The sequence below is a fragment of the Hippocampus comes genome, unplaced genomic scaffold (assembly GCF_001891065.2).
Source record: "Hippocampus comes isolate QL1 unplaced genomic scaffold, H_comes_QL1_v1.1 scaffold9, whole genome shotgun sequence".
NCBI classification, from domain to species: Eukaryota; Metazoa; Chordata; class Actinopteri; order Syngnathiformes; family Syngnathidae; genus Hippocampus; species Hippocampus comes.
This window is the reverse complement of record NW_017805275.1, coordinates 4,109,257-4,131,506: the sequence shown is the minus strand read 5'-3', so window position 1 is coordinate 4,131,506 and position 22,250 is coordinate 4,109,257. Positions and strand designations below refer to the sequence as shown.

The following is a 22,250-nucleotide window of genomic DNA, read 5'->3' as shown; positions in this document are numbered from 1 at the left end:
GACGTCTATTTTGAGCGACGAAAAAATAATATCAAATAATTTAATTAATATTTTAATATTTCAAGATCACAATAATCTTCAAATTTAGAACTAAAATAATATAAAAACTAACACAAATAAAACACACTTCAATTAAATACAAAAAAAAAAAATTTTAGTAATTTATTTTCCCAAGCCAATCAGAGCCGCATTATAGGGATGAAAGAGCCGCATGAGGCTCCGGAGCCGCGGGATGCCGACTGATGTTCTAATCTATATAGTCGGGGAAATGCGAACTCATGACGGACTTCAAAGTGCGTCATGCATGATTCGGCACAAAAAAAAAGAACAAAACAGAAAAAATCTGGAAATTTTAATTTATTCAAAGATGGATACATTTAATTTGAAATGTATGAACTCAGGGGCATTCACCTTTTTTTTTTTTTTGACTGTCACCTGTGCTGCTACATTGAGAGCAGCGTTGTTGGTGTCCTTAAACAGTATGCAGAATAAATCAGCACCCCTTCAACTAATTTGGAGACAAATCAACACCGTGCCCATTCCTGTAGCCAAGCTTTATTGTTGAGCTAGCTTTCAGAAGTCAAATAACAAGAGTAATTTCAAGGTGCTGTGCTAAACGGCGAGGAAATATTGTTCACATAATGGGCCTCTGATCTACAATACACATTGGAATTTATTTTTTAAATTGAGCAATAAAAAGGAGACATCTGGGAAAATTAATTTACAGAAGTTCAGCTACAGGAGAGTCAACTTCTTGCTAAGTTCCGAAAAGCATCACACAATACTCAGCTCGTTATGGTCTGTGCGAATAAGAAGTGCAGCAACCTGTTGGGAGGAGGAGCTGGCTGGGGCTTTGAAGATCTTTTAAATGATGACTTTTCTCTCCATTGCTGCTCCTCTGACTTGCTCTGATAAGCCCTGCTCTGATCTCTCCTGCGGTATCACACTGAATTAGCACAGTGTTGTTAAACCTTCTCACCACCCAACCACATCGGTCAGACCACATTTTCCATGCCAGGCTTTTGAACTTAAACACACACACAGAGGCACTGTTGCTCTGTTACATGGAGGACATAAAAAAAAAAGATACTGACAAAAAGAACCCTCTCAAAAAGGGAATGGGCAAATTGTGAAACGTCTCCCAATGAGCCGTTTTCTTCCAAGTGGAACCAAAGAGCTGCTTCACCTCGCAGTTGTGCCTCTTCAACAGCGGTCTTTTTCTCTCCCTTGGCGGGTGTGTGCAGGTCCGCCTCCGCACCAGCTGTGAGATTCTCCTCAATGTAAAAGCATTTGACTGTCTTTGACAAGTAACTGGCTGTGCTCAATGCATGTAGAAAGTGTGAGGTCGTAGGGAAAATGCTTGTAAGAAGATGCTTAGCCGGTGAGGGAGTCAAGCGCTGCAAAATTAAAATTGACTGGTTACAAAACCATTTGGCATGAACACATCAATGGGTCTTATTCAGAACAGTATAAGCAAACTGCTCTTTTAGGCCGAGTGTTCATAGTCTCCGGGGTTGCGTGGCATGATCACTGGGACAAATGGCACAATCAAACTAGTTTGCCCACAAGTTGCATGCCATGTGTGCCAGCAGCTCGAGTGGTGTGTGTGTGTGTGTGTGTGTGTGTGTGTGTGGGGGAAGCTAACCGCCACAAATAAACGCCAGTACAACCGAATTAGCCACAACATTGGATATACCAGGACTACAAATGAGGTCCAGTATTAGAGCTGCATCAAACATTTGGCTTTTAAAATAAATCTAAGGGTCGGTTTTGATTGACAGTGTCAGAGAGGTATTCGTTGAAGACAAGTTTTATTATTGGTTTCCACTGGCAACGATGTACACTTGCTCAGTAAGACGCAGGGCAGTTTTATCTTGTGCCATGTAATGACAGTGTCAATCAAAAGTGAGCATGATCATTTGGTAAGGACAGACAATTAATTGGTCTGTGCAGTTTTATCTGATGAAATATCCAGCAAGTGTAAAGCATAGCTTTAACCACTTTTACTCATAAGTCATTCTAATTTAAGACCGTGTGGCTCCCTCTTTCCAACTACTTTCTCTTTCACCGGCAAAAAAGACCGTGATGTTATGTAAATGGCCTTCAGTGTTCAGGAAGCCGTAAAGAGGCTTCCTTGTGCTTGCATGCCCTTCTCTCTCCTTCCTTTGCGCTCAGATCAGTATGATCTGACTTCAGCCGTGCCGTTGGGCATGGAGCTGTAAACAGGAGCTGATCCGCGTGGCAATCACCTTCATTCAGGGCCCTTCCCTCACACTCATTTCAGAAAACCTGAACCTTCACCACCCCTAAAATGAAAAGATGGGGCTTCCTAAAGATGACTCTATGTGAATAATGTGCCACTGGATTTCTGATTTTGCTTGTCGTGAGCTTGACACACAGACCCTTTATGTGGCCCCTTCCCTCCTCTGCTTCCCATCCACACCCCAGAGGCTCCCATTCAGCTCAGGCCTGGCTGGGTGTGGGGGAGAGAGTTGGAGCTCTTTTGTAATGTGGGATTCTTAAGGGAGGCTGTCAAGGCTGTGACTGTGTGGGCCTTTATTTCCCCAGAGGTGGAGGGAGGGGGGACAGAGAGAGGGAGAGCGCGAGAGGGAGACAGGGGTTGGAGTGCCGAGGAAGAGTTTGGACACAGACAGCCTTGTTAACTAGCACCCCCAAATAGATGGAGGATGAGAGGCAGAAAGATGTGGAAAAAGGCAAAAGAAAATGGAATGAATCGCACTAAAAGCTCCAACGCTTGCCTTCCTTTACATCATCACTGTTTTTCCCCAACCTCCTCTTCTCTTTTATTCTCTTCCTCCCTATCAGCTCCCTCCATCTTTTCCTGTGTAAGCTCACTCTACAGCTCAATAAAATACTTTTGCCCTCCGCCTCACCCATCTTGGCGCCCTCCTCAGCCTCCGCCACGACTTCACGCACACATTCCGTCCATTATCCAGGAGATCAGGCTAAGAGAGATGTCCGGGGTCGGAGCGATCATTATCATCACCTCTTTCCGCTCCAGCGTGAGTTATAGCTCACCATATGGAAACAGACATTTAAATCATAATCAATAGAGCAATACCTATGTGGCGAGGAAAGGGTAAAGGAAATCACTGCCGCCGCTCAGGAGGGAGAAAGAGACATCGTGTTTATATTGAGATGGTGGCGCCGGGTTATTGATAAAAGATTACAGCATGAAATGCATTATGCGGCGGCACGCTTGGAAAAAGAAACTTTTCTAGGAGATGAAATGTGAATGGAAAGCTGCTCCATATGATACGCCAGTGGCATGATATGATTCGGTGGCGCTTTAGCGAGGCCGCACTGCCCACCTTAATCGACCCTCACGGTGCATGTGAAACTGTACACATCGTTGTTCCCCGACAAGCGCAATGCAATGTGACAGGTGTGTGCTGGCCGGGCTGGGACCCGGTCAAAGCTCAGATGTGCTTCTCGGGCTGAGATCAGGGCTCAATCCGTGACCATGACCGTGCCACTGCAAGAAAATACCATAGAGCAGCATGAGGCATTGGTCCCGTCACAAGATCATCCTGTTATCGGTTCAGGCATGCTCCGACATACTGAGGCTGAGAACAGAGAGACTGATGTTGATCCATGCTGTTTGTTTACGGTAAATAAGAAACACTAATCTAATCTCTCATCCATCTCTGACAAAGAGAGGTTGGGCTATGTAATCTGCCACTTTTTTTTTTTTTTTTTGTGTGTGTAAGCATATTGGAAGTGATTTACTAGCACGGCCTTAAACTAAGGATGCCATAAGACAAGTCCGCGGAAGAGTTTCAATTAGTCTATTAGTGGACATGAATTCTGGACTTTAGTAACCAGGTCTGACAGAAATCAAGTTTATTCATATGATCTTTCTAGCGCAGTTCAACTTCAGGCTATGCGCCTTTCTCATGTCAAAACAAAACCATTTAAGCTGAAACTGCAGGACAAGGTTTTGTTTTTTTTTAACCAAGAATCAGTTGCAAACCTGCTCAGTCCTCTACCCTAAAAACATGTTTTTTTTCTCCTTTTGTAAAGAATAAAGTATATTCTGTCAACGAGCAGCTACAGTATGATTATACAGTACTGTATTGTTGATTTCAAGAATAATTGTTCTCTTTTAAATGTAATATTAAATTCATCTGCTTGGTTTTCAGCCCACTGCCATCAAAAAAAACATTTATAACAGTATGGACAATGTGTCATTTTACCATTATTGCTCAGGGGCTATGTAAACAAATGTGACAATGACCACTGTTAAATCCAAAAACAGAAACGTCCACCGCAGTTATCAAGTATCAAGTTCAACTTTATTATCCATGGATGGGTTATTGGACTACGACGCTCGCACAGCTTTCCCATGTAGTACATACGTGTATGGCTCGATGATGGTCATAATCTTTGTCATCACTGGTACCTCTCTGCTGGTATCTCCAAAAACAAGTAAATAACAGGAAAATCACAGTGTCTCGTGAGAGCTGCAGCAAAAGCTTCATGAAGTTTATTTCAAGGCCTGTAAAGGATTCAAAAGTTGAGCCTGTCTAGCCATCTTTTTAGGGTGAAATTGATTGCTGATATGTACGTTTTTGCTTAAGTCTAGAAAAGCAGACTGGGATACACAGCTGATCATGCTTAAGGGCCAGACAATGGCAACACACGGCAGACAATAAATGTGTATCTGTTTAGAAATAGCTACTGTACAGCCAGGCATGGCTATCTTAATTGCTTTCCAAAGAAAATATTCTCTGTCACCTTTCCAATTAAACCATCGCCAGCAGGTATACAATAATTATTTTTACAATGGTGCCTGCAGCTTGTCCTGTTGTCTCAGATAGTGGATTCCACCTCTCTACATTTTAATGGCCACATGTATTTATAAATATTTATAAATGCAGTAGCATCAGCCTGGTGAAACAAAGAGTCCCCACTGAATGGAGCATTGGACAGCGTTAATCCCGCCAGATGGATATGCAATTCTGATTGATCATATTTTGTCATACTTTAATGAATTATAATGACTTTTTTTAAGTTCCAATGGGATCATTTTGGCTTTTATTTTTCATTTAGGAACATGGCAGAATAGATGATCTTTGCTTGAACTACTCGGGCCAAATGGGCTTTACACTCACTCACACGTGTGGCAGTGAAAATTGAGGAAAATATGATGTTGGCCTCCACTTTTGCAGATATAAAATCTTCTGGGAATATCACACCAGATTTTGGACCATGGATGCCACAGATGCGAGGCCATTTGAGAGGGCCTAGGTCACCATCTCTCTCTGTCCCTGTAGTTCATCCCCGAGGTGTTTGATGTAGGCGCAGTTCCTTCACAACAATGTCATCCGATCGATGCCTTTCTGGACCTTGGTTACTTCACCTCGGAGAAAGACAAGTGCCTTCTCCTATTTCTTTACACAAATTTGGAAGTATTACGTTTGTTTGACTAATTTCACATCCACAGGTGCCCAACCGGTTCCTGTGATCATGCTGTTGTTCCGCTTGCCGGTTCAGTTTCCACTCATATTGTGAATCTGAGCACGTATGCTGTACGGTTGTATGTACAAACAGTATGTGCCCTATGATTGCCTTGCAACCAGTCCAGGGTGTAGCCTACCTTTTTCTAGAAGTCTGCTGGGGGATGGGCAGCAGCTCCCCTTGACTCAGAATATTTGATGGTAACCACCACGTTGCAGAAAAGAAATAAAATAAAACAAAATCATCATTCAAACTAAAATACTCATTCCATCCTGTAATTACTCATGCATGGGCACACTCCCTGAACATGTTATACAGGGGTCCAGACTAACTTGTTGGCCGGGACTTTTTTATTGGGTGCACCAGCACAAAAGTTGGGTGCAACCAAATTTTCAACTGCATCACATTCAACACCACAGTTTTATTAGTTCACTCTTTTAAAAAAATAGCTCTCTGTCTTTTTAGGCAATAGTAGCAAGAAGATGATTACCTGTCCCTGCCGCCGAACAGGTGGTTGCACCAATGCAACCCCTTCTTTTTTGAAAATCTTGTCACCGTCGAGAAATTATAATGTACAAGGCGACCAAATTGGTTGCACTCACACCATGCCACTATGTAAACAGAACAACTTGAAATCAGCCAAGAAATAAGGAAAGATCCAATGTTTGATCATGTAGCGATGATACACAAACGTACTGAAGCATGAAGGAGTGCAGGAGGCAGTGTAAGTGTGGACCAGTGAACAACAGGAGGAGGTGCAATCACACCAAGGCACAGTATGATCGAATTGGCCTAGTGGGAGCGCTCCTTCAAATATCTGGCCACGCCACCCATTGATTAACATATTTCACAGGGAGTGTATCTCGATACCTAAGTCCATCTGCTGTATTTCAGAAGCTCACGGACACATGATGACCTAAATAAATTTTATTCTCGGGATAGTGAAGTCCAGCACCCAGGAGAAGATAGTACAAGTCTGTTGCCCTTTTGTGGCGATGGCTCACGAGAAGGAGCGGTGAGAGAAGTGGATGAAAAGCTCTTCAAATGGAGTCCTCCCCTCTCCTCTCCTCTGCCTGTCTGTTTCTATTCCTCCGCCTGTCTCCTTGGCGCGCCCTCCCTTTCTCTGCATGTGCCATGCTGCTCAGTCATCCTCAGGGATGCGTCTGAAGGAGACCATCTGTTGATCCATTTGTCTCCTGCTTTGCTGCCTGTGTCACTTCCTCTTCACCCTTTCCATGATCAGAATCGGCTTTTCCGATGACACTCAGTCGCGTCCAACTGGCGGGCGGGGGTATGGCAGGTGTGATGTTGAAGGCGGGGTAGGCTGTCTGTCATGGTGGATTCACACAAGGAGGAAAGATAAAAGGTCGTGAGGACAAACGCTCTTTGGGCATAGCGTAAACAGCTAATGAGTTCAGAGCAGCAGCTTTCTAATCTGTGTTTGATCATTGCTCTGTCTAACCTGGGTCACAAACACAGATTTTATTTTATTTTTTTTTTTTGCAAGCAAGCGATCTCTTTAAAAGTGTTTCTCTTTCATCCCACAGGGTTTAATAACAATCCTCATCATTACATAGAGGCATCGACCATGAAATAGCAACAAAGCTGCGAAATGCTGAAGGGTATGCAACCCACCGCCACATTCACTGCCTGTGATGTGTTTAGCAGTCCTTGGAGGGAGGGGCGCTCCTTTGTGTCCACGCGTCTCCGAGTTGTCGCCTCGCATGCATGTTCTCTGGTTTGATGGACATTGAGTCCACCATCGGGACTTTAGGGAGTGCCTGCCTTTGAACTTCTCCCTTGGCTCTCGATTATCCATCATTCAGCAGGGCGCAGGCTCATGAGAGCCGCTGAGAGAGGGCACTGCAATAATTCAGTATGAGGTCTCATGGGCCCAGGAGAGAGTCTCTGTCCAAATCAGGTATCATTTAGCAGATGACACAGTGGGAATGTCCATGGATAGAAATGCTTTGACTGTTATATGGTCACGAATGCTAAAGATGAAGATAAAAGATGCTCTAGTTGCGTTTTCAAAATATGACCATTGTTCCCTTTTTCTGCAGTGATCCATAATGTTTTCATCCAGGCTGATCGATATATCAGATGATGGGTGTTCACCCAGGATGACATGACATTGATTTCCCATAAGATTGCAGATGACATGTCGTCCTCACGCACTCCGATTTTACCAAGAAGCTTGTCATCGAATCAGTCATGATTTCACCATCGCTGTCAGCCGCCGTGATGGTTAGCAGATTGCCTTTCACATTGAAGACACAGGCTCATAGCCAATGCACTATATGGACAAAAGTATTGCGACATACAACAGCAGAATGTAACAAACGAAATTTATGTTACGGGCCATGTGGTGCTTATGGTTTCCTTCGGAGGGCCATTAATGACTCAGATCTGTACCAATTTGTCCGTGCACGACCGCACATGAGGACGGTTGTGTGTGCATTGATGCCATATGAACTATGCCTGGATCGCTTTTTGAGGCTCCCATACAATATGTTACATTTTATAACTTTTTATTAATCCACAAAAAGATGGTGACAGTTGACAAAGATGCGCATTGCGACCGAAATAGGAAGCGGCCCGCATCCGATTGAATGGACCGGCAAGGTTTTAACTGTTGATCAACGCCAAACTCAAAAGGAGCAAAATGGTTGGTTGAATAGGATTTGCATGCAACTGTGGTAAAGTCGTGTGACCTTGAACGTGTCAAAAGGGTTTCAGATGGTTAAGTGATGACACCTCTGTTCTTTAATTTGATTTGGCATTGCAGCAAAAATGGGGGACGTGGTACAATACTACACAACTGAGAACTGAGGTATGCTAACATTAGTATGCGTGACTGACGAATTTGCTGAATCTACCAGGGCAAAAGCATTGGTAGAGTTCAGAGTTTTTATAAGAGGCCAAATCACCACGTATCCCAATATTCTGGTCCATATGGTGCATGGACCATATTTCATGCAAGTCCCAAACATCCCAGTCAGCAAAGGCCTATTTTAGCACTCACCATAACAGTTGAACAATGTCTCTACTCCGTATGCGTCTCAAATCTCTTCATCTGCATGTGTTTCAGGCTTCCTCAGTACCGGGGACCAAGCTGCTAAAGGGAACTACGGGCTGCTGGATCAGATCCAGGCTTTAAGGTGGATCAGTGAGAACATCGGCTTCTTCGGAGGAGACTCCAACCGCATCACTGTGTTTGGTTCTGGCATCGGAGCTTCCTGCGTCAGCCTGCTAACCCTTTCCCACCACTCTGAAGGTACATACGGGGCTGTCAAAATTGGAGTGGGGCTCAGAGGGTTGTGATGCTGCTGTTGAGCGCCTTCCTGTCTGCTGGTGTGTAAGGCTTCTTGGTATTACAATCTGGCAAAGGCAGAATGCCAGTCGTTGAGTAATGTAAGCTACAGCATAACAAATGTTGGATGGAGCAGGTGTTTGCATTTCATTTATTCTGTTGTTCAATACCACGGGGAAATTCCACATGTGGATCTTGTGATGCGTGGCTGTTTTTTGCTTCGACAAGCCCCGTTCCCCTCCCCTCTTTTGAGATGTCAGAAATGAACCTGCGGGTATAATTTGTGTGTGTGTGTGTGTGTGTGTGTGTGTGTGTGTGTGTGTGTGTGTGTGTGTGTGTGTGTGTGTGTGTGTGCGTGCGTGCGTGTGTGAACAAGATTAACAAGATGCACTTTGGAAGAGCCATTCAGTCCTGCTAAGTGACACACACACACACACACACACACACACACACACACACACACACACACACACAAAACCACTCCTATTTATAGTGAATGTTTATCCTCAGTCTTCCTTAATGCTGTCTCATAATGACATGATATACTAGTCTTGTTGGGTATGTATTTTATACTAAGTGCAGCATGTGTGCTTAACATGGACTTGCAAAAAGCATCCCTCATGCACATGCTTTCCTAATGCATCATTGAATTAGAAAGGAAATTCTGGCTTGGGCTTACTTTAACGAGCCACCGCTGTGGGATCCATCCGTGAGTGTCAACTTCTTGCTACACCCTGCAGAGATGCGCAGTAACTGCATCATTCTTAACCTTGAATTATTACCTCCACTCACATATTTACTCATCCTGTTGATGTAGTTGTTTTGCAGCCATTCTGCTGTAAAGCAATGTTTATGTGCTGGTAGATATTCTAAATGAGAAAGCTTCACATTTGACATCATACACACATTTACTCTGCTCGTAAAGCAGCCAGTAACAAGGTCTTTTGGACACGCATGGTTGGCAGCATAAGATGCTTAAAGTGTACATGGCATATACTGTAGTAGATAGATTGCATTAAATAAATAACTCTTTCCGCCCATTTTCTTGTTACTAGACAAGGGTGATTTTTTTTTTTGCATCAAATGCATGTAAACACTGTCCATTTATTTCCCCCAAAATACTCAGAATTGGCGATATGTTTGCCGCACACCAATTTGCATTGAAATGTTAATAATTGCCGCAATTTCATGACATGGTGAGGACTGCTTCTGAATTCAACTTTTACCATTAAAGCTGCTTTTATTCCTACTCTATAATGCTACGCTTCATGTCCCATGTTATTATACTGCCAGTGAAACCATCTCCTTCCTCCTAGTAAATGGGATATTATCAAGTTTGTTGTCTCCCGTGAATGGTACTGTATGTGGTACTGAAGGGGGAAAAAAAGCCCAAAAAAAAAAAAACGCAAAAGGCATTTGGAAATTAGAACTAGGAAGCCAGGACTTGCTGCACTTTATCCAATGGCAGTCAGTTTGAAAACAGCATTTGTCCCTGCATTTTTAAAAGTTTGTGAGATAAAATAAATGTATTCTTCTTCCATACACATAAATTTTGTAATCCTATCATTTTGTTGTACTTTAGCCACGATTGGCAGGATGTTCTTATTTCCAAGACAACACAGTCAACAAGAATAGGAGGCATCTGGAAAGCAGCGATGAAGCCGAAGTGAAAATCCATAGTCAAATAAATTATACAATGGCATAAGCACACCTGCTTTCAGGTGGCATCTTGTAATGGATCTTTGTAACGATTTCTTATACGTTAGCAGTCTGCTGCCTGATAAGAAGAAATATTGTGTTGGGTCCCGAATGGAAATGGAAATTAGAACAGGAAACACAATGGGGAAACAACGCGGCAATATCTTTCCTCCTTGATTTCTTTAAAATTTATTGTTGGGGGACAGGTGGACATAATGGAAATACTTTGTAGAAATAACTTGTGCAAGTCAAACTGTCAACAACAGAAAATGGTGGACAGGTGTTTTGTTCAAATGAGACATATAGAAAATTTGCTTTTTAATACCTCATCTACAAATAGTTGTGTGTCTGGAGTGTCTGCCCACCCATCAAGTCTGGAATGAAACGGCCAAGTCAATCTTTAGTCATTTCTGAAAATGTATCTGCGAGCTAGCCGTTCTTCGTTTCCTCCCCCACTGTTACGAAACCGTGTTTTTTTTTTTTAACATAACCAGCACCCCACGCTGAATTTCTCAGATAATGACATGTCACCTAGCCTAGATGTTCTACAATGAAAGAAACACTTTGAACCACAAATGTCAAAGAAGTGACACACAATATTGGCACAGATTAGTGTTAGCTAACAGCTTTATCTGCGTTAGCTTCTGAAAATAATGTTACAATAATGTTTGATTATGTTATAGTCGTTGGAGTTGCGGTGTAGTTTTGGGCAGTAGCATGTGCCAAGGCCGCTACTGAAAAAGATGTCTATTTAGTGTGATTAGCATAAGCGGACAGCTGATACTAACTGCTGTTTTGAATGCTACCCTGAGGAATTGCCGTTGCGTTGCTGAAGCTCAACTTCCCCTAGCTGACGTCATGTTTTTACACCGAAGACCACAAACTATTTGAAAATCAACAGTGCCTCTGCTCTTTTATCACACTTTTATCAACAATGAATTCATTTAATAATGAGTAATATCGCATCCACCATTTCTACCAGAAAAAGTCAGATGATGTAACAGTTTCGGCTGTCAAAATTTTACAAGCTACTATGACGCTGTAACCTCTGTTGTTGGATGTGTCATCGCCTGCGGTCAAGGTTGTAAATTGACTTTTATGATCACCAGCCAGTGTGGTTGGTGATTCTCTAAAGTTCCTAGCCAATCAGAATTTCCGACAGCCAATTTTTTTTGAAACTCTAGCTGTTTTTATCTACCTCCCTCACTATACGTCTGCTCGTTTCTCTCACTGGTTGCACCCTCGACTGTAGCGTGAAATACCAGAATTCGTGCAGCCAATGGGCACGCTGTTCGTCATTACATCGCGTTACAGCACAGTATTTATTGCAAATGTAGGAGTCACTGCCAGAGGAACAATGACATAGATCATAACATGGCTAGTGAAAACTCTGGTTGGCTGATAACTTTAGACAGTCATCAGCCACTTGGCTGGTGATCAAAAATAGTAAATTTAGAACCCTGGTAGCAGGGACTCCATAAATGAATGCCCGTCAACTTCACTCAACTTCGAAAAGTGACAACCCCCAAAGTGCACAAAGTGAATGACTTTCATTCACCCATTTACACACACTAATTAGATTTGGGTAACAGATCGGCACCCGAAACGTCTAGTTTTTAAATTTTTAAATCTGATGATTATACATGTTTACTCCCACATTGACATGATGACAGATTTATCACCACATTAACAGTGTGCCAAGGTTTTGCGACTTGAGACTTGCACATGTGACTTATCTCTGGTATTTAGTCATTTTTATTGCAACATTTAATATAGCCGACACATTTTAGGGTTATTTTTAAGATCCTGTTATTTGTTTTCAAATCTCTAAATGATCTCGCTCCACCTTACCTCTCTGAGCTCATCCACCCCTACACACCTGCCCGGCGCCTCAGTTCTGCGGACCAGACATTATTAGAAGTACCAAGAACTAAACGGAGGCTCAGAGGGGATCAAGCCTTTTCCGTTGCTGGTCCCTCTCTCTGGAATGACCTCCCACTGAACATTCGGCAAGCCTCCTCGCTGCCCATCTTTAAAACCCGCCTCAAAACTCACTTGTATTCTTTGGCATTTGACTCAGCGTGACCCAAATCATGATCTTAGTGATCCTGTTTGGTGCTCTCTTTGTTACTGATTTGTTGCTTTACTGTTGTGTATGTTAGTTGCTCCATGTACAGCACTTTGTGTGCAGCAATGGCTGTTTGAAAGTGCTCTATAAATACAGTTGAGTTGAGTTGAGTTGAAAGCCTAACTTTTCAACCAATTTGTACTCACCTATGTCATAGTTCAGTTCATATATTTTGTATTAAAAATAGCAAATATTGAATCCATCATTGATCAAAAATGATGATTATTAAGAAATTCCAGTCAATTTCTTCCAAACTTGGGCTCATTTTATCCCTATCACAAATCTTTATTCATTGGTATCATCTATTTTCATAGATTTCATTTGTAAAATACCTCCATTGTATAATTTTTTTTAATGACGTCTGATTTTGGACAAGTGTGATACTCATTCGGCCATCGTGTGAGTATTTTTCTCTAAAGTCTTGAACTATTTCCAAATTGTACAACCTCGAGTAATCGACTGTAGAGGTACCACTGTTGAGGCAGTTTTGTCATAGTGAATCGGGCACTAATAGAATAGGATCCAATATGACAGGACGGGATACTCCTTCAAACCTAGTGTGCACTCACGCGCGTTGTCTTTCTTCCTTGTGTGGCTCAGATGCAGGATAACGAGGCCCAGGTAGAGAGGTAAATCAGGGATGACACACTGTTCTGGATCAACCTTGTGTGTGCGCGTGTGAACGTGTTGGGTGTCTGTGTGCAGGCTTCTAATGACAGTAATCCCACTCACACTGTACACAGCCTGTCATGGCTGCCTGCGGATCGTGCTTTCCATGTAACACAAAGTCTTTTGGTGGCAGTATGACAACTTAGTTGAGATGCTCCATGCACCTCCTGAAGTCTATTTAATAAGCTGGATCCTCCTATATCATCCTAGCCCTCCGGCCTCTCTTTGATTGCCTGCTCCTCTGGCCTGGCCTTGGTGGCGTCTCCATGTGGGCGTGCCAATGGCTCCAGTCATAGGGTACATCCATCACAAGGCTCCCCACCTCCCCTCTTGGCCTGCACGAAGGCTGGCCTGGTCATTCTCTCGTGAGGGCTGCATTTTTTTAGACCCGGGTTTCTGCCCTGCCTCTTCCATCTAATCCCCTCGTCACCGCACCCATCTGTCTCGCTGCCTTCATAGACAGTAAAAGCATGCTCGGGCTACACGCTTCCTCGCAATGTGTCCCTTGTCCTTTCTTTTCCCTCACTAGTCCACGGGATACGCAGTGTTTCACCATTAATAAGATGGCCACTCTGTCTGCTTTGTGCCAAACAATCAAGCTGCACGTCTGAGACTCAGGAAGCAGGAACGGTCATTAAAAACTCAGCCTACCTCGGCAGGAGAGCGTTTTCGACCAGCTTATTAAATGCAGATCAACAGTTGTGTTCTCGCAGAGGAGGATCTACGTCCCCTTCTTTTTTTTTCATTCTTCTTCCTCTTTTTCTCTGGCTTCAAAACAAAATGGCAGCTGAAGAAGTTCAGACGTAAGGACATTAGCCAGTCATGAGGATTATCTATCCGGCGTCGCGCTGGCACTAATTGAACATGCAAATGTGCCTTTTTCTTCTAGCTCTCCAAGTTATAATTGGGATGGTTTGCATGTTTTTTATGCTAATGAGCAGATCACCAAAAGCATGTTTTTCTTTCGTTAATTATAAATACATCACATATGCAGTATTTGTACACTTGAGATGTTATGATTTTCCTTTATATATGATGGCAGTAGATTTCAAATGTCAGGATTCTTTAAGGTAGAGAAACCGTGCATAAAAAAACTAAACAAAACGGGAATATCTTAATAGTAAATGTCAGACATCTCGTTTGTTTCAATCTCAGTCCTATGAGTCACTGATGGTGTAGTGGTAGAGTCGCCTGACATGTGCGGGCAGCGTGGGATCGGTTCCCACTCAGATGTGGGTGTGAATGATTGTTTGTCGCTGTGTGTGTCCTACAACTGACTGGAGGTCAGTTCAGGGTTTCGTCTGCCTTCCACCCGAAGTCAGCTGGGATCGGCTCCAGCATGCCCACCCCGTGACACTCTTCACAATAAGGGGTGTAAAAAAATGGATGGATTATCAATCATGTCAGTGTCGAACAGGGCAGCCTGCGACCACATACTGATTGGCCCCTTGACTAAAAAATAAATAAATAAATTGGGAATTGTTCAAATATGTTCAAACCCAAAAGATTCTTCAAAGAAACACTCATAAATACTGTGTTTTCCATGAAAAACAGGTTGGGAAAAATAATCCCAAATATGAAGAACTGGTGGTGTGGAAAGTGGGTGGGCGGGGGGTGTCTTTGAATATTTGCCAAACCGTGATTATGCAGGATCAACTGTAGTTTTAAGTTGTAATATCACCAACTACCACCAGATGGCAAACATATTTAGTTGTGCTTACACTGGGTGTTATGATACTACCCTCCACTACAACATGAGTTGGCCTAATACATTTTTGCAGGACAAAGTACCTCAATAATATTACAATTTTGAGTGAGTTTATTTGTGTGAAAAATGTATCAAACGTCTTCTTGCATTTAATGTTGGTTTCTTGTTCAAAAGTTTTGTGTGTCCTCGAATGGCAATTTTTATGCAAGAGAACCCCTTGCACTGGAAGAAAAATACAGTATGTGGTGATTTAGTTAATTGCTTCTAACCTTTTGATGTTGGGTGAGGATAGCGGACCTTTCATCCATGGATTGAAAAATGTATGATCAAAAATGAAATATGCTAAGAGCTCGTATTTTGCACACATGCATATATTTTGTGGCTTTAAAATTGAATTTTTTTTTTTTTTTGTCATGCGTTCAAGTTGCCCATCCCTGGTGAAGAAACAAAGGTTGAGACCTGTGCACGTGTAGACTTGACCTCTGTTTCCTAACAATGCAAGTATGAATGCTTCTTTCTCAGCATTCACACAATGATTATGTTTGCTGAGAGGCATCAGTCTCATCAGATATATTAGATCGACAACATTTTGATTGATGCTGTATATAGGCACGTGTCCACATTGGCTTGTGATGCAGGCTGGCAGGACTGGTTGCAGAGGCAATGAAGGTCGTCGTTCCATCCCCCCACCACCACCACCACCACCACCACCCCAACCTTCTCTTCCTGTAAGCAATCAGGATAAAAGCTCTGCTTGTGAGGAAGTGCTTCTGTTTTAATGGAACATCTTGGAAATTAAAGACAGCTAGTGTGGAGGATTCTTCATGCCAATGTCAGCTTTCATTTTTATGAAGACTTCTGGGTTATTGGGCATCAAAAAAAGTGTGTGTGAAATGCTCTGTCTTTTTTTACCCAAGTGCAACCAGGGTCGTATCTTTTGAAATTCAGGACAGCACTTAGCAAACAGTGCAATCCCTTGAACCACGCTAAGGGAAGAAAGAAACTTCATTGTCGACATAGTGTGACACTTTTCCGAATATGTGTGAAAGATAGCGTAGATGCCGGTAGAAAAAAGAAAACTGGACGAGACATCGCGGCATCTACAAAACATAAGCAGCTATTACTTTAATGGCTTTTTTATAGCATCTGGAGTCATGATTCATGCACTGTGCAAAAGATGTGACTTAATGTGTAAGTGATGTATTAGTGTATAGTTTCGTTGCACTGATTAGGTGGGAAACACGCAGGCTTCAGCGTGATGTAACGACTGACACACACATTCATGCCTCTTAGACTCAAAATGCTTAATTTACCGTCCAGTCACTACTGGTGCTTTTGGAAATGTGTTTGTGCCAAATTAGGTTAGCTTTGGAGCCGTTTGCTGTACAATGGCTGTTATTCATGTAGTGAAATAGGAACATTTTTAATTACTATGTTTAAAAATGATTTCACTGATTTGAGCTTCCTACAGCAACACCTCTATTAATAGTATCTGTTTTTGGTCATTTGAGTGTAATCACGACCCCTACAGACATATAGAAGAATTGCGAAGACTTGAAAAACCTTTTACTCAATCCTAAAATAAGTCCCCTATCCCAATTTTCCAAACTGAAGCTTTTCTCCCACCTTAATCAGAACAGTTGTCTTATTAGCCAAATGTGTTGTCGCTGTCACATTTGCAAGTAATGAATGAGCCATTGTGTAATAAAAACTGGCAAGCAGATAATGCCAACTTTGACAGCAGTTTAGACTTTTAAAAATTTAATTACTGCCAGTCATTTCTTCAGATGTACTTTTTACATTGTGGCTCATTGTTATTTCATTCCTCAGTTCTCAATGCACTGTAATACACTTTCATACACAGTAGTGCATCCGCTGCATGTACTTCACAGTATTACATTGCTATTTATTACCCTTGTAGCAACTAATTTCTCTGCTTACAATGGTTGAAATTTAACTCAGAGAGGACAAGATTTCAAGGTATAATAGAACTGTAATGAATACCGCCAGCATGAATTCACGAAGGGCATGAACAGGCGTCCCTTTAAGGCTTCACGTGTGATTTAACGACACACGTTCATGCCAGTGATTCCTGCATTCTTCCTGGCTTGTATTTAAATCATGGTCATATACGTGGCAGAAATAGGACCGACAACAATGTTATTGGACCTCAAATCAATGTTTGTCTTTAATTCATGCTGATACATTTGCTACATTTGAAGCCCACAGTGCCATGAGCTCCAAGTCTCTGTTATGCCTGCCGGTAGATGTATCCACTGAACACAATCTCTTTCATGATGCCTGTCAACCTCAGATTGATTCAAGTTTAGAATTCATTAGAAACATTTTTTTTGACTGTACATACCGGTATATTAAGTAACATGTTAGTATTAGGATGGCACGGTGGTTGACTGGTTAGCACGTCGGCCTCAGAGTGCAGGGTTCGATTTCGGCTTCGGCTTTCCTGTATGGAGTTTACATATTCTCCCCATGCCTATGTGGGTTTTCTCCGGGTACTCTGGTTTCTTCCCACATTCCAAAAACATGCACCGTAGATTGATGGCACACGCTAAATTGTCCCTGGGTGTGACTGTGAATGTGAATGGTTATTCGTCGATGTGTGCCCTGCGATTGGCTGGCAACCAGTTCAGGGTGTTTTCTCCCGCCTACTGCTTGAAGACAGCTTGGGTGGGCACCAGCATGCCTTTGACCATTGTGAGGATAAAGCGGATAACTAAATAGATGGGTGGATGGATGTTAGTATTATTCAAGCCCTGGAATGTCAAAATAAATCGCTTCTTAATTTGACGCACCACAGAGAAGAGTGTTGTTATTGATCCCGACAAATTTGAATCATAGTCTAGTACAGTGATGCTCGACTTGTATTGAGTCAAGGGACATATTTTAAGTTTGAAAAATCACTCCACAACACCAAATAAAAATGTCACAAATAACGCATACACATGTCCATTGTATACTTTCCACCATTTAATGAAGATCATTTACTTGATCTTTCTTTCACTCGTCACTGGGACATATAGATGAACAAAGATAAATTCTTTGTGATAAATGAATAACTTTCTGACCCGTAAAGTGAAATTTGATGATTTCCCGCAGAACACCTTAAGAGCTCTCACAGTGTTTCACGACACACTGGGTGGGAATCACTGGCCTGATGTATAAAACGAGGCTTCAAAATCATGACAAATCAAGCAGTCATCTTGGATCTCAAACACAGTGGGGGTGTCCGCTGACAGCATGAGGCCACGCCCCACTGAAAATGGGTTTCTGGCATCTCTCCTCTGCCTACACATTGCGATGTCTTGGATCCTCAAAAACATACTCATTGGAAACCTCCAGTGGCCAGCATATAGCCGACTGGGTTGTCGCAGGGTTTTCGAAAATGTTGTTTGCCATGAGCTACATGTATCTCACAAGCTAACCGGCACTAACTGGCTGCCAGATGGGTGGAGGGCTCTTCCCCAGCTTCACCTCCTTTCTTGGAAGTTTAATTAATGATGTGCTGTAAATTGTGGCATCGAGGGAAAATGCATTTCTGGGGTGTAGGCTTAGCTAGCTAGCTAACTGCATGCTAGAGTGGAAACAGTGGTTCTAATAATAATAACTACCCCCTGATACAGATGAAGGAACTCACGTTTTTATGGAGCAACTCATGCTGGATGACCAAGTGTGTCACTGGGAGTTGCTTGCTTTTTTTTTTTTTTTTTTTTTTAATTGACTCCAATATTTTACATTTCTGATTCGATAGTCATCACATTTTATTACCTCATTTGCCAATACCGCTAACCTTCTGTGGTGGCAAAAAAAAACCCCCAACCCAAAACACCCACACACCCACACACACATACATTATTCCTTTTGATATTCTGTTGAATAAATGTTATCGATATGCTGATCAAAGTCTGACAAAAGAGGTTCAAACTTTTCTATTTATTTTATTTTTTTTCCAATTCTAGAGGCTTATTTTTGTGGTACTCTAAAAGCTCAAATTGATATGACAGCTCTCTCTGTTATTATGTCAAATTTTTCCTTAATTGTGGCCTGATTAGAATAGCCTGCATCTCCCGCTGATCTTAGGTCAGTTTATGAATTTGATTTATAAGGACCGGGGACAAAGTCATATAGCAGCACTCCTCTGTGCTTTCGACTGTGCATTCACCAAACCTAAAACCCGACGAGACTTAACGTTGAGCCCCCTCCTCTTACATTTAGAGAAACTATTGGAAAAGGTATGCTCTTCTTCATGGCTGCATGTTGAAATATCGACATGTAATCTCAGGTCAATATGAATGCTGCCCCAAATTACCCTTTCGCCCAGAGTGGACAAGGAGGCCAGTAAGATACACTATATAGATGAAGAATGTGGAAGATTGGTGCTGTAGCACTGCCTTAACTTTACTATTACAGCTTGCTATGACCTTTCAAAATAACACGTGTGAATTTGCTCTCTCAAGTGAGACCCCCTTGTGGAATGAACACCTCCATAATGTCCTCTTTCACTGCTCACATCTGAAGGCGGTGATCAACCCACATGCGGACCGAGCTGCATATAGTGTAGGCAACATTCTTGGAGCAGTCAGCCATTGACTGCAGACTTTTGACAGCAAATAAAGGCAGCTTTTCTCGAGCTCGGAATGGGAAAGATAACCACATACAGGCACATACCTGTGGCAGCCATTGTTGTGCAAATGCAATGTGGTTGAGGGAAAACTCTGCACAATTGTCAAAAAATGAATAGAATCCATTTCTGAACTGTCAGAGGGGCTCGTCACCTCGATAGTGTAAAGTTATTTGAGCGTTTGGGGCTTTTTGATTTGGCTGTTTGCTGAAAAGATGTCTCCGTGTATCAGGGTGTGAAAAACAGGTACGCAAGATGAGAGACTGGGGGCTGGCCTCGTCAGGCACTGTCTTCTACTTGAAATGACAAGGGTGATGATTAAATAGGTGTAGGCCATCTCATGTAGCAGGAATTATTGTGTTTATTTATGTTGACTACTCTCACTTGAGGTCTGTCCATATCGTGACTGCCATTTTGTGGAGATGCTGACTGCTTCATGACTGAGCCTTGCAGCATTTATGGTCAAACTTGCAATGAAAGGGACTTTATGTTCAGGAGGACAGAGCATTCTTGCCCAACCAAAAAGATATTCTTCCCATTTAAGAAATAGTCTTGAAATGTTCACTCACACATTCTCTCGTATGGACTATTTGAAATGGTTTTGACTGCGGCGTAAAGTGGAGCACCCTGAGGGACCCCACACAGGGAGAACATGCAGGCGCAACAACGAAAGACCAGAACAGGCTCATTAAGAGACATGCATTATTCACTGAGACATTAACAAAAATGTCAGAAAATGGTTAACGAGGGTAAAAAAAAAAAATTGTATGGACCCCACAAAATTCTTGATCATCACTGAAATGTCATGGATTCTTCCTCGATACAGTGTTTCATATGAATTGGTTTTGTACTAGTTTTTCTGTGTCATTCTCCCACCCGACATGCACATCACAATGTGGACCTACAAAGTTAATAATATGCTGTAAAAAGATGGCTCCACTCCAGTTGTCCATCAGGTGGAGGCAGCTTCATCGAACTCAAGCCAGCGGGGAGGGGAGAACTGAAAAATTGACACATTGCCCAAAAACAGTGCGAGCAGTTTATTCTGGTGGTCCAGCCATCAGTCTGGCTCTGCTTGCCGCAGGTGCTTGAACCTATAAAACATGGAGTTACAGGTGCTAAAAAGTGGAAAACTAACTCAGAGAAAGTAGTGGGCGGTAATCGAGTGCTTTAGTCAATCCTTGCTTTTGAAGTGATAGCTCAAGGCAATGCATATACAGTGGAAGTGTCACAGATGCGGGTTTGGGCAGTGGAAAATAAAAATGAAAAATCATCACAACAAGGCACACTTGACAAGCGACTGACGAGAAGTGGTGAAGAAGAAAACCTAACAAGTAGACAAGACGTGACTAACGGACAGAAAAACATGACTTTACGTGAAACTAAATGAAATCTAATCACAAATTAATTCAATAAAAAAACGGATCATTCCAAAAACCTCATGTGACAGTGATCAACTTCCAATTTCCTCGCTTTTTTTTTGGGGGGGGGGGGGCATTGCCCTTAATGGACGTTAAATATGTCACATTGTCACAAATCAGTAAAATGGATGGTGGAAACTGTTGCCATTACAAAACCAGTGGGTGTCATTAACTAACTAGAAGACAAAGCCTTGATTTATCAATATCTTTGTATTGTAGTTTGTGCCAACGTTCAAACTTATTCTAATAATAACTTCAGTCAGCCATAATGAGTTTCTGAATGGCCGAAATAACCACTTAAGCACATCTCTCATCACTTTCACCCTCTGTGCCGTTCAAGTGCATCTGTGCGCAAATTTACATATGAGCTGCTGTCTGTGTGGCTGCAGCTGTCACTCAATGAGCAGACTGGGTGAGTATGCTTTTGATCGAGAACCTGGAAAAGCCAACCACTCACATTTCCTCATTAATGCACGTTTTTATTTCGATTAAGTACACGAATGCATGCTACAGAACGACATCTCCTGACATTTACAGTTGCAAACGACAGTCAAAAAGCTCAAATGCTTGTTTGTGACGTAACTCTGACCAGCATATGGATTTTCTGTCACGAGTGCCAATGCTACTTTCATGAATTCTATAAACTACAAATGTCTCCTCGCTCTTCTATATTTATTCCATCCATCCGTTATCTGAACCGCTTATCCTCACGAGGGTCGCCGGCCCGGCGCGCTGGAGCCTATCTCAGCTGTCTTCGGGCAGTAGGCGGGGGACACCCTGAACCAGAGGTCCCCAACCTTTTTTGCCCCACGGACCAGTTTCATGTCAGACAATATTTTCAGGTACCAGCCTTTAAGGCCGGACAGATACAACAATATAATATGATATGACCTGCATGTAAAGTGTGGTATTTTCGAAAAATAATAATAAACACGGATCATGACTGGAGGAACGTCCTATCTGGCCCCAACATTCTCTGGTCGCTATGGTAACGTTTAAACATGCGTTCAAAATAAGATACGCCGCAAATAAAAAGTGCATGAAAAATACGACTCACCATCGCCGCTTATTTTGCAGAGTAGGCCTGGTGCGTGTGAATCTCCCGTTGAGATAAAGCCGTATTTGAAATAGGACTCCTGATACTGTCTATTAAATGTAGCCTTCTCTTTCTTGGAAATCGTTGGCTCCTCTTC

At 42.4% G+C, this 22,250-nt stretch overlaps 1 protein-coding gene across 2 annotated transcripts in view; it reads left to right on the top strand.

Moving 5' to 3' along the window:
• The window catches only part of nlgn3a (neuroligin 3a), a 189,002-nt gene that overhangs the window by 116,328 nt on the left and 50,424 nt on the right, over positions 1–22,250 (top strand). For both annotated transcript variants that reach the window (XM_019870047.1, XM_019870048.1), the window contains one exon: positions 8,573–8,758. In XM_019870047.1, the coding sequence (XP_019725606.1) occupies positions 8,573–8,758 (186 nt within the window). The remainder of the gene's footprint in view (positions 1–8,572; positions 8,759–22,250) is intronic.